At 39.2% G+C, this 18,061-nt stretch overlaps 2 protein-coding genes across 3 annotated transcripts; one reads left to right on the top strand and one right to left on the bottom strand.

Moving 5' to 3' along the window:
• Position 1: 1 nt before the first annotated feature.
• Positions 2 to 6,442, bottom strand: pdia6 (protein disulfide isomerase family A, member 6). 2 transcript variants are annotated; one of them, XM_055054391.1, is made up of 13 exons: positions 6,314 to 6,442; positions 5,887 to 6,028; positions 5,153 to 5,210; positions 4,735 to 4,861; positions 4,516 to 4,622; positions 4,292 to 4,416; positions 3,927 to 4,041; positions 3,100 to 3,240; positions 2,522 to 2,606; positions 2,319 to 2,391; positions 2,080 to 2,238; positions 1,899 to 1,995; positions 2 to 681 (listed from the first exon to the last, which is right to left on the bottom strand). In XM_055054391.1, exons 1-13 carry the CDS (start codon positions 6,330 to 6,332, stop codon positions 610 to 612), a joined length of 1,320 nt encoding a protein of 439 aa, XP_054910366.1. In that variant the 5' UTR covers positions 6,333 to 6,442; the 3' UTR covers positions 2 to 609. The 2 variants fall into 2 exon arrangements, with proteins under 2 accessions (XP_054910366.1, XP_054910365.1); XM_055054390.1 differs by having other exon boundaries at positions 4,292 to 4,419; positions 6,314 to 6,437.
• A 2,501-nt stretch (positions 6,443 to 8,943) lies between these two features.
• LOC129375208 (potassium voltage-gated channel subfamily F member 1-like) lies at positions 8,944 to 12,569 on the top strand. The gene has a single exon (XM_055054131.1). The coding sequence runs from the start codon at positions 9,139 to 9,141 to the stop codon at positions 10,636 to 10,638; it is 1,500 nt and encodes a 499-aa protein (XP_054910106.1). The 5' UTR covers positions 8,944 to 9,138; the 3' UTR covers positions 10,639 to 12,569.
• Positions 12,570 to 18,061: the final 5,492 nt, after the last annotated feature.

The raw sequence follows: 18,061 nt of genomic DNA, 5'->3' as shown, positions 1-18,061 counted from the left end.
GTTGTTTTTATTCCTTTTTATTTTTGTAACAAAAATGTAATTTTGTTTTCACACGAATGAAATAAAGTTGTGTAAGAAAATCTACACAAGTCGTCCCACAGATTCTCCCCTGTCCTGGACAGACATGACGCAAACCCACCCAGAGTCTCATTTACCGTTTTTTTTGTTTTTTAAAAAAAGGGAAAATATGCCAAGTCAGGTTGAATCATCACCTTTCACGAGTTCACATCTTAAAACTGTTACTTTAAGGCAGCTGAAGAAGGGAGAGGGAGTCGCATTTGGAAAATAAAAAATAAAACACTTAAATGAACCTCCCCCTCCTCTCTCCAGCTGGTGGCAGCTTTATAAATATTCAGCCTTAAACATTCAGTAGGTTTGTGAAAATGAGTTCACCTCAGGGACAAACACAGGCGCGCACACACTCCCCTCCCTCTGGGTGACAGATAAGATGGTGTGAAAAACCACAGGTGACTCTCATGCGCCTCTTCTGGAGTATTTCAGTAACTGGCCAGTGTGGCCTCCCATTCGTCCACAGGAAGGGGGAGGCGAGGGACAGGACCAGACAAGACCAAACCCAAATCAGTCTGGGTCCGATCCTTACGTTTGGACTCATAACTCGTCCTTCTCAAAGTCCTCGTCCAGATCGATGTCACTGAGGTCGTATTCCTCCTCCACAGGAAGCTGAACGTGACAGAGAAAAAAAGAAAATAAAAGAGAATGTTAGAATAAATGATGGATTGTGGTCCAAATATAAATTCAGCTTTATTGTAATTGAATATTTTCTTTTAACTACAGGTGATTTTGAAAGACAAATGATGAAAACTTAAAGAAAAAATTCTAAATGATTCCCTTTATATAAAGTTCTGAACAGCAAGAGCTAAATCATAACTGCACTCAATCATTGTTGAGCTACATTAGAAAAAAAACACAAATCTCATTCATTTAGCATCAGATTTTTTTTAGTAAATAATTTTCTCCACAAAAGCCATTTAGTTTATATATTCAGCAATCAGTTTGCACTCATATGTACAGAACTAATTAAGTGTAATGATTAGAACTTTACACATTATTCAGACTTCACAGTTCAACATTAAGCATGTTAAAACATTTAATGCAGCCAAATGCAAAAAAAGGTCAGCTTCAGTTCAGTTAAATTAGAGACTAAATGATATACATACACACAGGTATTATGAGTTCATCTACCTTATTTAGATATTAACATCAGAAAATTACTACAATGATCCAGAGCTAATTAGTGAGGCAAACGCACCAGATCGAAAATAATTGAAATAAAAAAAACAAACAAACAGCTTTAATCTTTAATCAGAACCCACTGTTTCATCTCCTCAGCTCCTTTTTATGCAGGCAGTTGTGCTGTGGCTCCCTTAGTACCCAAATGCCATTATGCTAACCAACTTGAGACCTTTTCAACCTTTGAAATACAACAATATGACTATATTTTTGCAAATTGCCTCAAGATGATGTGGTGTGAATTGGAGCTATATAAATAAACTGAATTAAAGTCATTCAACATGAAAGCACACTTTGGTCAGCTTTGTCTGAGTTTCGAAATAAACGGTATCTATTAGTGAACACTGCAGCGATATTGTGGAACCCTCTACACAGTAGTCTGCATGAAAACTGAATTTTGCTTGAAACATTTGAGTTAATGATTCTGTTGACTGATTGCGACGAACACAATTAGAAGCCAAATTCAAAAAGCTCTTTTTAAGTCGCAATGTTAGTGTTATGCTAAATAATGATAATAAATGAAACCCAGTTTATTTTCTGTTAAGATATTAAAGTTTAGGCTTGTTCATTTGAAAAATCGTATCTTTATAATGCTCCTATCAGAGCACCATTGCCTCGCATCAGAAAACTGATGCAGCCACACTCACCTGTCCATCTTTCCCATCCCAGGCTTCTACAGCGTTAATTTTTGGCATGACTCCGCCTCCCAGTGTGGCGGTGGAGCCTCGGCCCACGGAAAGTTCCCTGAAAACAGGTCCTCCATTTAGTCTGCTGTTTGCTTTCTTTTACTAAAGAAAACTAGAAAAGCAGGAAAAGTGCGCCCTCTACCTGAGGAACTCGTGTATGCCAGTCTCACTGAAGGAGCCTCTGAGGAGAGCGAACTTCATTTTGCGAGCGTTGATGGCGGCCATGGCCGGGTAGCCGAATCCGCCAATTCCTAGAGAGGTCTCCAGCTCCAGCTGAGCACCTGCCTCCGTCCAGAGCCAACTGGAAATAAAACAACAAAAAAGATCAGAAAACTGTAACTTTGATAGAATAAAGTAATATTCCGTAGCATTAATCCTCACCCCCACAGCTTCTTCTTATACTTTTCTGCCATCTTTACCATCACATCTAGATAACCATTTCTACCGGATGCACCTGTTTGGAAACAGCAGAATGGTATTAGGATTTCTGTATGTAATCTGTGTTTTAGATTTTTGGTGTAATTTGGAAACAAAGTTTTAACATGGGAGATGGGGGGGAGGGGAGTAAAGACGCATTTCAGCACCTGTATCCAGGATATGTGGAAGGACGGCAATTATACACAGCTGACTGTCGTCACAGGTCTTCTTCAAGACGTCTTCATTAAGGATCTGAGAGAAAAAGTTCATTTTAAACTCAAAGTATTTTCTGTAAAATAAAAACGGGTTCATATAAATGTCTTATTTCTTAAAAAATGCAATTTTACACATCTTCAGATCAACATTTATCAAATGAAATTTGCTAAATTATAAAATTTTTGTCCATTTGTAAAATAAAAAACTCTCTAGCATATCAATGTTTTGAATATGAGGTCACATTGACAGACTGCTGGATGCAACCGATTTAAAAAAATAAGAATAAATCATAAAAATAAAAAAATAAATATTGAAATCCTTTTAATACATCTTAAAACCTTAATTTTTCTTCATAATACAAACCAATATTTTTTTCATTCCATTGCTTCTTGAGGACAGAATGAACATTGATTAAAGCTTCTATTTTAGTCATAGCTTTAGCTTTAATTGTACAACACCTGAAGCAGTCATACTTGTTGCCACAGTAATCAATCAAAGTGATTAGTATATGATGGATGATCACTCTGACCTCCAGCAGCTCAGGAGCAGGAGCGTTGTCAGAGAACAAATCCATGGCCTTCTCGATGATGTCCCCTCGGGTGCGGCCTCCTTGGTAGTCCTCAGGCTCCTCCCCTTTACGGAAAATTTTGATTGTGGGAAATCCGCGAATCTAAAACATACAAAAACATTCCTTTAATACCAGTATCAGCTGTCTGATGTGGGAAACATAAAAACAAAAGGAAAGCCATTATTTATGCTTAAAAATACACCCATGCTGGGGATTTTGGGGCATAAGTTTAAGCCACCGAATGCAAAAGACTGAATCGCAAAAATGCATGTACTATTCTAGTTTTAAAAAATATTTTTAAAAACCAACAATCTGGCAAAATTTATTTATCTCTTTTAGAGAACAGAGGAGATATTTCCTGAGTTTATCACTCAATGAAGTTTCAGCTACTGAAGATAAACATCCAGTGAATGCTCAACACCAGATACTGTATTAAATCATTTCATACACCTAGTTTCCAATGATATATTTAAATTATTTTACACTTCCAAATCATCAGCACCAAAATATCTGCAGTTGATCACTGGAGAGCCAAGGCTTTGATTTTAGCTGCTGAAATATTTAAATCAGAACGTCACAGTCTGCCCTCCGCTTCTTACAGATGTAAAACTCAAGAAATCTCTCATTAAGCAGCTTCATAAAGATATATTTTTCAAGCAGACCAAAAGCTCTGTATATGTAAACCACTGGAAATGCACTGGTAGAAATTCACAGCCCAGTTTTGCACAAATATCAGGGTTGTTTAGCATTTGGAGAAATGATGACACAGCACTGAGTTTTTAACTCACCCCATAGCGGCTGGACACAACCTGATGCACGGTAGCGTCTACAGCCCCAAGGCGAACTTTGCCCTTGGTCTGCTCCTTAACAGCTGTGGCTGCAGCTGTCCACTCAGGCTCCAGGCTGTGGAGGAGGACACAGTCACCATTACAAACACACACACACACACAAAAAAAATCACCTCAAATTTAATTTTTGTGCAGGCTTATGGTTTCTAGTTGTGGAGTTGACAAATTTTATAACTTCTAGAAAAATTTAACTAAAAATCTCTGCTTTATTCTAGTGCCTGAACAAATCTAAGAGATTTAAGGTCTACATATTGCTTAGTAAAAGGGTTTATCTTGAGACAAGTCTGTTAGCTACTGAATCTTACTTCTTGCAGTGTCCACACCAAGGTGCAAAAAACTCCACCAGCCACACGTCGTCACTGTTCAGGACGGTCTCATCAAAGTTGGCGTCGGTGAGCTCCACCACATCCTTCTTGCTGCCACCGCTGCTCTGCTGGAAGACAGCAGGAAGTAAAAGGAAAAACCTTTCATTTCCATCACTTCCATTAAGAGAGTGAAAGCTTCAAAAGGGTTCCAGTCGTTGACTTACCTGCTTGTTGTAGCTGGAGCCACCAGACTTTCCACTCAGCCTCTCTTTGACGAGCGTTCTTAAAGCATTCATTGCTCCATCGACAATCGCCTGACTACTGCGTCCTCCTAGTGGCATCAAAGATTTATTCAGTGCATCATACGTCTTCAAACATGTGGTTATTAAATCAGCCACAAATCATTTTATGATAGCATCAAATAAAATGCTTCTAATACTCACCTTGGTATTCCTCTGGTTTATTTTTATTTGCCCCAAAGACCTTGATGGTGGGGAACCCTCTGACGCCATATTGGCCTCCCAATGACTTGTGCTGGTCAGCATCTACAGCCCCAATCTTCACAATACCCTGAAAGATTGATCAGACACGTTTATGTTTGCCACATAATAACTTAATTGTAATTAACTTTTTGTTTTTGAAGAAGGTTTCTGTTGTGGTATTAGAATGAAACATTTTGTGTATCAGTTATTCTGCTGCAACAAGAAGCAGGCTTGCCAATTTTTAAGCTTCAGATAAAAATTTATCACCCTGCCCCTTCTTTTTCTTGGACACATATCATTACAACTCTACTTGTCTTGTCTTCTCAAAATAAATGCAGAAGAAAGAAAAGAATGACGTGTGACATCTCTGTTGGATTACCTTGAGGGCTGTTGCTGCTTTCTTCCACTCTGGAGCAAGATTTTGACAATGACCACACCTATGAGAGAATTAAGAAAAAGGAATAAAAAAAAAAAAGCAACAACAAATGACTGACCAAATGGCCATAAATTTCTGCAATTAGAGACACACAAACTGGTCAGCAAAAGACTGGAATCCAACAAAGTTGTTTTTGGATGAGCTCTAACAGCTTAACGGTAGCTAAGCTGTTAGAATATCTGCTTATTCTTTTCACATTCAATAAATTCATCAAAACTAAACATTTTTCTCTCTGTATTTGTAACAGTCACAGAAACCCAAAATGAATCAAAAATTTTTTGAACTGCTCTGAGACTCATGCATCAAAACACTGTCAACTCTGAATCTTCCTCAGCTTTTGTTTTTTATTGGGGGTCATAATCAGGACAATTTCTAAGATTGTGCGGCTCTAAAACTTTTAATGCCAACACAGGACAAAAATTAACTCAACAGTTGTATTGTTCTTTCAGATGAGAACAAAAACTTGTGAGGGTTGTGCTCTTCACAGCTAAAAAGTGGAAAGCAAATTTTGCATGCAAGCCTTGCCTTTTGTTTTTTTGATTCACATGTAAATGTTTAAAAGGGAAGGAAATGCCTCAAACAGGCGACTGTCACTTATCCACAAATCCTTTCTCATAAAACTATCACTGCTGCATCATTATTGTGATGAATGAATGCGTACATCTGTATGAACTCACCAGGGAGCATAGAACTCCACCAGCCACAGACTGTCACTCTGGATCACATCCCTGTTGAAGTTGGACGGTGTGAGCTCAATAACATCATCACTGGAGGAATACAAGGCTTGGACCGACAGGACCAGCGAGCAGCCCAGCATTCCTAAAACACAAGGTGAACGACCAGCAGGTTTATCTCAGCGACTAGTGATGTTAAATCAAATCAAATAAAATACTAACTACAGAAGGACAGCAGAGGACTGTTTATGCAGAGCTAAAGATTTGATTTTGAAACATTACATCAAATATAAAAGGCCTACTCCTGCACCGAAACTTAGCCCTCCCTGCAAGCTAACAATAGTAGCGAAAAACGCACTAAAATACTTAAAACACAAGCAATTTTCGTTACTAATGCAGCACAATAATACTACAACATTCAATAACTTACCAAATAAAAGCGAACTCATGGTTTTCACTTCTCTCAGCTCGTCTCCTCGATCGAAACAACAAACAGACTACTGCCGCTGCTCACGCTCTCACAAAAGTCTAATGCAGAAGGGGGAAAAAAAATCTCACCGTGGCCCACGCTGATTGGTCCGTTGTCGGAGACGGTGAGGTTGGACCAATCAGCGTGCGCCGTGTAGTTTTGAGGAGAGACGAATGAAGGGAAGGAGGAGGACGGAAGCAGTGTACTTTCTCTGCACCAGGATGCGTTAGAGATAACTAGGCTGACTCATTCTTAAAATTTAATGACAGCAGGATGCGTGTGGATTTGTGTTGAACCGTTTTTTTAAAAACTTATTTTAGAACTAGAAAATACAATGAAGAGCAAGATTATTAATGCTCTTTGAACTTTTGCCATTTTTTTCCCACATCATACCCCAAAACTTTAGTGTATTTTGTTTGGCTTTTAAATGATAGGTTAACATAAAGTAGGGCACAAATTTGAAGAGGGATAAAAATGACAGCAAATAATATTCTGAACGCCCAACGTTTGTTGGGCATTTTAATTTGATAACACAAAATAAAATCACGTGAAACCGATTCAAATATACTTACCAAATAGAATCCATCTCTTATCAGCGAATGAACACGCTTATTCACTAATCATTTGTGAACAAATAACATCTTGAAGATCAAGGCAGGCAGGGAACACAGCCAGTATAAAGTTTCTAGCTATAATTAGATCAAAAGGTGTTCAACAAGTTGTGCAAAGTTCAGATTATCTCTAAAAATGTGTGAAAACAGACCATCTTCTTGCACTTTACAACTAAGCGCTGCTTTTCTTCATCACATAAACAATAAAATGTTTTGCTGAATAACTTTATGGAGAAATTAAATAAACAAATTTAAGTTAACGTTATTATTACAACAACAACCTTTCTTTAAAAAAAAACAATACAATCCATCTTAAATTAAAAATTATTAGCCAAAATAATATTTTCAACTCACTTCATTCCACAATAACAAACAGAAAAATAACTGAAAACACAGGATTCAAATTCAAAGGTTGAAAAGGATCGATAAATTCATCGGTTTTTCTTTATTTTTTCTGAACTTTTAACATGTTTAGTTCCTGAAACCCACAACTTTCGCACAAATGTAATTTCTCTTTACTAAGCAATTTCAAAACAATACATGTTAAACAAACTAAGAAGGGGAAAAATACTCCATGAATACTCATAAACACACTATTAAGCAATAAATAAAACAGATATCAGATTGATTGGTTGTGATCAGTGCAACAAAAGATGAGCTGCATTGGAACAATGTGACCACTAGATGGAGACAAAGTCCAATACTCACGGAACACCGAGGAGTACCGTGAGTATTACTGTAATACTTGTAAAAAAGAAAGTGGTTAAAAAGTGTTCATTTGTAAAATATGAAATTTGATAAATAAATAAATACAGTTATTTGTAACAATTTTTATAACTATTGTAATACGTTCTTTTCTCAGACACAATGATAAATGTATTGGTCATAACGTGTGTGTATGTGTGTGTTATTTGTGTTTGTTATTCGTGTTATATGTCTGAAATAAATCATTCATCCATTCCTTCACGTCCTTCTAATGAGCTTTCCATTAATTTATCAGATCAGCTGTCAGGTCATTATTATCGTCTTAAAGGCCAAATGACTCACTTGTCCTCGTTACTGGTATAATAATGACAAATAATAATAATAATAATAATAATAATAATAATAATAATAATAATAATAATAATAATAATAATAATAATCCCCACTGTAAAAGCTCTTCATCTTCATAATGCTGTTAAAACTGTTGCAGAGAAGCTTTCAGTTGGAGTTTCATAATGATGAATCCAGTATGGATGACAGGACGGCCACATTTTGGGCTGACAGAGAAAGTCTTGTGGATATTTCTTCTCAACAGGTTGCTCTCACGTTGCGACGGGAAGCTGCAGTTCTCATCTGTAATTTCGTCAAGCTCACACCTCACAGTGCTTCTTCCCACGGAGCGCGGAAAATTGCGATCCGCAGCGCCTGGCTGCACTGCGCCGCGTCCAGACAGTAAACAGCAAAACACGCAGCAATCCCGCGTCACAGCCGGAAATTGAGAAAGCAGCTGTAGAAATAAATGTGCGTGGGTGCACAAATCGACTTCTGAAGTCAAATGTTGAAATGTAGTCCATCATATTTATAATTTCAATGTTAAAAGTGATAAGTTTGAGAAAACAGAAGTCCAAATGTTGATATGGAAAGTAACAATTTTGGCTTTAAAGTTTGGATTGTGCTGAATTTCACAAGTTAAAAGAACAAGAGAATCTTGATTTCAGGGAGGCTTTTAACTTTAAAAGTCAAAATTGTGACTCAAAACTATTGAACCTAATAATCATGACATTGCATACAGAATCGTGACTCTGTTTGCCATTTTTATCCTCTAAGTGATTCCACATTATTCCACACCTGTGTTAGTTAACTATGAACCCTTCTTATCATTTGAGTGTTTCATTTTTGAAATCTCTGCCGGAAGTTAGGATTTCAATTGCTCTGACTTGACAACAGGCGCACTTCAATGCCAACTTTTGCAGCGCGCACAGGCGCACTGTTCACTGCCAAACAAGGGTGCATGGAACTGACAGGACTTCATGCTGCAGTCAGGTCGAAGAAAACAGATCTTCTTTTTCATAACTAATATATGTACATATATATATTCTATTTAGAGGAATCTAGCGACTACGTAAGACGCGCCAGGACGCCTGGTGACATTTATGTGGAAATTTCATTCAGTTTTGAATCTTCGGAATAATGTGGGGAATCCAGAGAAGTCGGTACGCGGACTGCAACGGCTCTGAGGCGAGTGAAGAGGCGGAGATCGTGGTGAACATCGGCGGAGTGAAACAGGTGTTGTATGGCGACGTGTTGAATCGGTTCCCGGAGACTCGGCTGGCAGAGCTGGTGGACTGTTCTCTGAAGTCTCCCGAAGAGATATCCTCATTGTGTGACGATTACGACCCAGACAGCGGGGAATTTTATTTTGACCGGGACCCTGAGGCTTTTAAGTGTATAGTGGAGCTGTATTATTACGGAGAGATACACATAAAAAGGGGCATCTGCCCGATTTGTTTCATGAAGGAGATGGACTTCTGGAAAATCGGCGCAGATTTTCTGGATGAATGCTGCAAAAGCCACCTGAAAGAGGTTCAGGATGAACTTGCAGAGATCGCAGAAAGAGTGAGAACTATCTTAGTGGACAGAGAGGGAGACCCGTCAGCAGGAGGCTGCCAGCGCTTCCAGGCGTCCCTTTGGAGGCTGATGGAGAAGCCGGAGTCCTCAGTGCCTGCGCACGTCATTGCCATACTTTCTTTCATCTTCATCCTCGTCTCCTCGGTGGTGATGTGCGTCGGGACAATCCCCGAGCTTCAGGTGGAGGACTCCGAAGGCAACCTCACCGAGCACCCGACTCTGGAGGTCATCGAGACGGTGTGTATCGGTTGGTTCACCATAGAATACCTCCTGCGTCTGATCTCCTCTCCGAACAAGATCAAATTCGTCCTGTCCTTCATGAACATCATCGACTTCATGGCGATCATGCCCTTCTTCGTGGTGCTGATTCTGACCTCCTTCGGCGCCGGAGTGATGGAGCTGGCCAACGTGCAGCAGGCGGTGCAGGCTTTGCGCATAATGCGCATTGCGCGCATCTTCAAGCTGGCGCGCCATTCATCCGGTCTCCAGACGCTCACATCTGCGCTGAAGAGCAGCCTGAAAGAGCTGGGTCTGCTCCTCATGTACATGGGGGTGGGGGTGTTCCTCTTCTCAGCGCTGGGCTACACCATGGAGCAGAGCCACCCGGACACGCTGTTCACCAGCATCCCGCAGTCGTTCTGGTGGGCTGTGATCACCATGACCACTGTGGGCTACGGGGACGTGTACCCTAAGACCACTCTAGGCCGGTGTAACGCGGCCATCAGTTTTCTGTGCGGGGTCATCGCCATAGCGCTGCCCATACACCCCATCATTAACAACTTTGTGCTGTTTTACAACAAGCAACAGGTGCTGGAGACCGCAGCCAAGCATGAGATTGAACTGATGGCGCTGCGCTCCACTGAAGGCGAACTGAGGGCTGCACCCGAGCACCGCGAACATGTTTGCGATACCCGCGTGTGGGACTCCTCCATGAGCTCCTGTCACAGCGATACGTTCCTACCTCTGCTGAAGGACACCAGGGGAGGGCCGAGTCTGCAGACCCCGAGCATGGAGACTAGCTTTGAGAGCACAGCAGAGGCCTCAGAATATTTCATCTCATGAATTTGGAAAAACTTGTCTTACCTGATAAGAAAAAGCATCCGCAAGATGATCTAATCACTTTGTTTCTTTGAAGTACTGCATATGCATGGGACATTGGTTGAGGATTTGAAAATATCCCCGCTCTCAAAAGAAGATTAAAAATAAAAATGCATTCGCTTTGGACTTGATAAACTCGCAGCGAACCCAGATTTGCATATGGCCTCCACCTGAACACCCATACAGGCATCTTACTTCAGCCAACATTTACATATGCTGCCCAAATAGTTAGAAAATTCCCTGACGAAGGGGTCCCAGTAAGGACTGTATGCAGGTCACATTAGGCTCAATGACTTTATTATTTGCCACTGAGGGGTTCTGGCAGCTTTTTCTGTCCAGGCAGCAAACATTTCCATGTGGGACCAAACATGTAGGGAAAAGTCAAGTGAATCTATTTTTGCTGAATGGTACAACATTTGTTTTCATGTTGGTATGTTATGAAGGTAACATTGGATCCATTATGCATATATTATGAGGGTAGGAAATGAGTTGAAAATACCACCCACTTATATTTTACTGCAGGTTGAATAATTGCCCCATGTTATTTGCCTATACTTTGCCTACTGCAGGGAATCAATGTTTCCTGAAAGGTTTTCCCTATGTCAGCGTCTTATGCCCGCTACCATTTACACATGTGGCCCAAAAGGGTTGGAAATATTGAAGCTTTTGCTCAGTTGCAATTGATTCACTGTGAAAAGTGAATCAATTGCCTTTTTCAGTAAGTCCCTATTTGAAGAAGGTTTTTCTTTGAAACGCCACTTTTCCCCATTTAGGCATCTTGTCAAAGTTAACATTTACACATAATGCCAGTGAGACATGGGGTTTAAAATGGGCCTCAACTGTGCTAAATGCCTCCATGTCATTTGCCGACATATCAATCCTTTCATAGATAGCAGTGGGTTTAAGTTTGTTCAGATGTTCTGTTCCAGGATTAGTTTTTCTCTTTTAGTCACCTTATGACAAAAAGAGATGGCTCTTTTAGTCATGACATTTTGGTAGGACAAGGGTTGAAAACAGGCACTACGTGGGCAGGTTGTATGAATGCAGGTTATATGTTATCTGATTGTACTTATTTGATCAAATCCGGATACAAAGATTACCCATATTCATCTATTTTATTGATTCTGAATGTAAATTCTTTACACCCAAGTGAGACCCCACAAGGACATTTTTAGGATATCCTAAATGAGGTTTTGCTGAAATGAGGTTTGTCTAGTAAACCCAAGTTGGACCCATACATGAAGCACATTGTGAGCTCACACCCACCTACAGTAACCATCAAGTCTGAGCAAAATCCACAAACACATACTGGTTGTGATTTAACACTCCCATACAACTAAATTTCACTTATACTGTAGATTGGTCTGTAGCTTTGTTTTCATGTGAGGCAGCTTGTTCAGGAGAAAATTTAAAAAAGTCAAATACCTTCATGATAACTGTATGAGCATAACAAAACAATCAAACAAAAAATCAGATTGTACTGTGAGTTTGTGATTTAATTATGGACATTTCACTGGCGTTGCTGGAAGCATGGAATTGGAGATGCAAGCCCTCATGGACTCTTAAATGTTGTTTATCACCCGTGATTTACATCAGCGTGATTATTGTTTCTGTGTCAGTGCAGGGTGAAATCAGATGAAAAATGCACAAGAGTTTTTGCAGCAGCTGCGTCATTTGCCTGACTTTTTGTTAAGCAGATTTTAGGGACTTTGAATGTTCCTCTTTCTCCAGGGTTCGTTCCAAGTTGCCGTCTTTCCGCTGATAAAAGAAGCAGAAATCGGGAGGTGAAGAAATCCCAAACCACATGACTATACTCCAACAAAATCATCAGCAAAGAGAAAGATGAAAAAATGAGGAGCTGTGTGGAATATGTATTTTATTGTGATTAAAGTTGAATGCAGCATTTTTGTGCGTCATGCTCCAGGTTTCTAAATTATCCTGACAGGTGCCATTTTTAAAAGGAAAATGTTCACATTTTTGAAATGCCTTAACTCCTACACTGACAAGCCTGAATGATTTTGAGTTTGCTACACAATTAGAACAGTCACTTTAGCAGTTAGCTGGCACAGCAGGGATGCTGCAATGCCCGACACGACATGATTCAAGCAAAGACTGTACATCTTTGCAGAGCCTTTTGTGACATTAGGGTCATCAAATCATTAAATGGACAATCTTTTCACAGGAAGCATGAGCAGGAAAAAGAGGCAGAAAATAAAAAGGCAATTGTTGAGCACTTAAGAGGCTTGATTGTAAGTAGACTGATAAGTTGATTTTTTTTTAAGCAGCTGAATTTGGAGTATGTTCATGTTTATGTGCTGGTTAACTATTTTTACACATTAAGAACATTTAATTCGGTGGTTGCCCAGTGAAATACTAGTCAGAGACAAAAAAGGAAACATTGGTTAGTTTCAATGACTATTTGACTGGTGAATTACAAAAAATAATTCATATAAACAAATAAATATATGCATGTACTTAAAGCTATATGGATTCTTATCAAGAATTGATACACTGACATGATCAATATGGGTGCACAAAAACACTGCTTAACATTTTTTTCTAACTTCCCAACTAAAGTAAATAAATTTAAAATCAATTTATTATTATCTAGAGCATAAAATACAGGACACTGCTGCTCTCCCAGTGACGAGCTTTGTGAATATGTCACTTCTACAACATGTCAGTTTGGAAAAGAGAAACTTCTCCATCACCTCCTCCTCGGTGATGTTCTCAACTGAGCTCTAAGTCTTCCGTTCTGCAGCCTGAAAGCGAGAACATGAAGGTGGTCAGAAGGGAAGGGGACTGTTCAGACTGTCCACCCACATCTTTTACTCCACAGCTATCTCCTCTGGCCAGCAGGAGATTCACACATGTCAAAGACAGAGAAGAGGGCCTTTGTTGGCGCTGACAGGTGAAGGGAGGAATGTGAAAAGCATCCATTGTGTAACAGCACAATGCTCCCCTCACAGCAGATGCACATGCAAATACACACGTGTACTGTCAAGTTCAAATTTAGATCCACAATCGCATGCGTGTCCAAACATCACTCCTCTCCTGTCCGCCGCCTACCCACATCAGCAGACAAATGATTGCACTCACCCAAATCCAGCCCTGTTTCGTCTTTACACTTGCAGTCACGTGTGATGTACTGTACAGTGACCTGCTGTGATCTGCCAGCTATTCACAAGTTTTAACACCCACATGTTGCTCATTTGTTGCATTTTGTGGGTGTTTGAGAAGCAACAACAGACAAAATGCTCATTATCCCCTCACCAAAAAACACATACATTAACTTAACAACAGACTGCTTTCCTCTTAAACACAGTTGATTTAAAATAAAAGTTGTCTAAAATAAAATCTAGCAGAAGAGACTCCAATAATTTTTTTAGCATCTCTGTTGGAATAAATGGAGTCAATATGTTTTTTTTCTGAATTACTTTATTATATTCTGACATTTAATATGATACTTTTCTTCGCAATGGGTAAAACTGCCATGCTAGTAAATTATTGTTTATACTAAAGTCACTTGTATCATAATTATTGCCACTTTGGCTGCTATTGCTTCTTGCAACCCCATACTGCCATGTTGCCACTTCTGCCATGTAACACAGTTCCTCTACAATGTGAGCTTGATCCAAGGTCCATCAGAGAGGGAGAGCCACAGCCAGACAACCTGAGGCCACAGGAGCTTCCACTGTTTCTGCCTCCTCCCTCTTTCCCAGTTTTCAGCATCCGACTCTAATAATAAGCACGTCAACACTTTTAACTTGCTGTCAGATTAATTGAAAGACTGACATGTCTGTTAGATTTGTCGGACAACATTCTGCTGAGGCAACTAGTCAAACTGATCGACATCTTCTATTGTGGAGTGTCACGGAAGTTGCTGTCATGCGCGAGGTTACACAGTGAGACTTTCAAGTGTTGTATGAATTTTAAGAATCGTTCTAGTGTGTGCAAGGCTTAAGGTTCCAGCTTTACACCGACAATGAGATAAAGAAAGGGTGAAAAACAGGAGCATCTGGAAAAGGCTGGCTGAAGCTGGAGTGAACAGAGGAAATTACACCAACTGACTGTGCAGGAAATGGGGAAACTAACTAAACACAAGTAAGTGCCATGAAAACAAAGTTAAATATAAAACACATAACTCCAAACATAATAATCAGAACATTGAACTCAATCAAAATCAAACTCTTAAGTCTACGCATGTTTTCCATCTTTCTCTAACAGTTAACAATAAGGTAAAGGTCATTTTATTTACATATCTCGTTTTCAACAACAAGGCAATTCAGAGTGCTGATGAATAAAATAAAAATGTTGCATGAGTCCAAAAAGAGACGAGTTGCATTTACTTTTCAAGGTTTTGTAATTTTAAAAAAATCAAAAACAATAATTTCTCAATGTGTGTTTTCTTCCCTTCTTAATAAGTTGGCTCAACTTAAAGGTTTACTTTTTCATTGTGAAATTATACACATGGCACTGAATTTGTACACATTTATGACTATTATTGATATATCGTGCAATAGTTACAGTAAAAATATAACTTTTAAAAAAAAATACACAGAATTATTCTGACTCCTGCTTTTTCATAGTTCATAATGGGTTCCTGACTCCCTGCTTTGAACATGTATTTTAGTGCTTGTTGTCACAGTGTTTACATTAGCCCGCCTCAGATTTTCATCAACAGCTGCCCGCAGAGATGGCTGACAGCAGTCATCTGCAGTGCATGCATGTCATGTTTGTTCGGTTCGACGCCGCAGTGGGAACGATCCTGCTTTCCCGCCCCGCGTCGTGCCTGAATGATTCTGTACATAAACACCCAGACTGGACCTTTTGAATGCTTTCAGAACAGATTTACTGTATGCTCCAAGCAGATTGGGTGTCACCAGGAGAACTGGTATTGGTTGGCTTTCAGGGAATCAGTGTGATTCCTGAAATGTCACATTGTGTCCAGTCGAGCCTCGGGGCTGATTGTTGAGTGTTGACGTGGCCGGTTTTGAGCGTCACCCAACAGTTTCGATGACAGCGCAGAAGCACTGACTTGTCTGCCTCTCCCCTTCTCCCTCGACCTTTTGTAGGGGGAGATTGTCAACACCTGTTCCCCCTCTAAAAATAGGGAAACCTCTGTGAACAAATGAACGGACACAGACAAACTCAGACAAATCATGTTGTAGAGTGGTGCTTTTTTTTGTGGTAGGGGAAAAGATTCATCTCAACAATTTATTTCAACAAACTTGAATATTATTATATCGACAAAAGATAAAACCTGCATTTATATCCTGCTAGAGTAAGAATGCATGTGCATAATGCCTTTAGCAGCCTGCCTCACTGAGACATTTCTTCATTCAAGAGATATTTGCAGCTGCCAGAAAGGGAAAAGGTAATCTCCCCGATGTCAGATTCAGAAGACGACAAAAAATAAAAATCATATTCCAGGAGTGTTTTAAATGCTGCGTAGGTGCACCCCGAAGCACTTCAGAAGGCGAGCTGCATCAAAATTGCCTGCAAATAATTATACAGATTAAGTATGACCTTCTATGAAGCGGTAGGAGATGTACCTAACCCAGAAAAACACATCTCTCCAAAGTGGATTCACATTTCTCTCTTCGCCTTTAAACCGATCGGTTTTAGAGCTCCTATCTTTCAGAACGTTCTCTTGGAAAATCTTCCACTTATCTGCCTGTGGGGTTTCAAATGTGCAGATGAAAAATGCGTGAAATTTATTTAACCTAATGCATCTGCAGGTGGAAGCTTTAATACTTTGGATCCCTTGCTACTTACAATTCAAGATGTTGTTCTGAAGGATAAAACATTGCAGCAAACGAGATGCAATGAATTAATCCTTGCCACATGGTTTATATCCTTTTAAAGTTTGCACATTTTCTCAAACCACAAACAAAGTTCAATAAATTTCACTGGGATTTTAGATGATTGATCAGCCCAAAAATAATGCATAACTGTGAAGAGGAAGGACAAAGAGACATGGTTTTCCATTTTTATGATAAATAAAACCATTTGGCATGGATATGTGTTCAGCCCCATTAATTGGATACCCCGGAGTTAAATCCAGTGTGAGAAATTGCCTTGTCATTGAACTTTCTGACATACTTTTAAAAAGCTTAGCTTATCTTTAGTACTTTTATTTTATTTAAGGGTATCAAAATGAGGGGGCGGCAAATGGTAAATGAAAATCACACACACAGATTACATTTGTGTTCAACTTTTTCTTGCCCAATCACAAGCAAATAACTAAACTAATTTGAATATTTTAAGGTTTTTGCTTCTAATGTGAATTTCTGTCAATTTTAAGGATTACATTTGGAAGACCAAAAGACCAATGTTAGTTAGCAGCAGAGTTTTACTATTTTAATTTTTTTTGGAAAAGTTCATAACGTACCTGGATTATCAATGGAGCCAATAAAACTGAATGATAGATAAAACTTTCTATGTGAGAATGATTTGCATGTAGAGTTGCTCTCGCATGGATTTTTCATTTTAGGCAATAACTCAGTTCCGCAGGGAGCTGAATGTGGCTTTGAGAACGTTTAGATTCAACATGTAGACTCTGAGTAATGCTTACGAGTGCACTGAGAATACTCCAGTGGTAGTGTATCATATTGTCAGATATTTTTATTACATGGTAATTTACATTAATACTTAGAGAATATTCCGCAAGGAAACATGTAATGCAGAAAGCAAGGAAGAATAATGTCAGGAGTGGCACTCGGTCTGCGTCTAGTCTCAGTATCCTGAGGTTTACTGGAGAAGTTATGCTCTCATTTGTTCTGGTTGTGAACCACTTTTGTGGGGATTTTTACATGAAAGACAAGCTGAGAGCCTCTGGGCCATCACAGTGAATGCCAGTGAGTCTCAAGGAGATGATGTGGTCTTATTACTGTGAAAACATCCAGACGCTTAACGACACCTGTTCTCTGCTGATAATAAATGAAAGCAGAGCAGATTCACACCAGAATGTTTCTTCTGATGTATGTAAATCAAATCACAGGTTTCTACCTGTGCTATTATGAACTGATTAGTTTAATCTGTTATCTTCTTCTGTAGTATTTAATTGGTTTAGTAAATTGTAGTTTATAAAGTCTAACATGGAAGGATTTGTTTTCAAGTCTCATGCACAATTGGAGGTCTTGAAATAATTATTACAGCTTATTGTTCATGATTATATTAGTTTGATTCAGTACATTGAATACCTATAAAAATGAAATATTGAAAATGTAATAGCTTTCTCATAATAATGAAACCACATTGCACTTCATGATAGGGGGCTTGCGGAGGCTCAAAGCTAATCTACTCAGAAACATTTTAATACTTTTAATACTTTACATGTATTTTGGTGAATGTAGCTTGTCGTGAAAATACAAATTTAATAGAT

Source organism: Poeciliopsis prolifica, unplaced genomic scaffold (assembly GCF_027474105.1).
Source record: "Poeciliopsis prolifica strain line A6 unplaced genomic scaffold, Auburn_PproV2 SCAFFOLD039, whole genome shotgun sequence".
Taxonomy (NCBI): domain Eukaryota; kingdom Metazoa; phylum Chordata; class Actinopteri; order Cyprinodontiformes; family Poeciliidae; genus Poeciliopsis; species Poeciliopsis prolifica.
The sequence above is the reverse complement of the archived record's forward strand: the minus strand, read 5'-3'. Positions and strand labels throughout refer to the sequence as shown.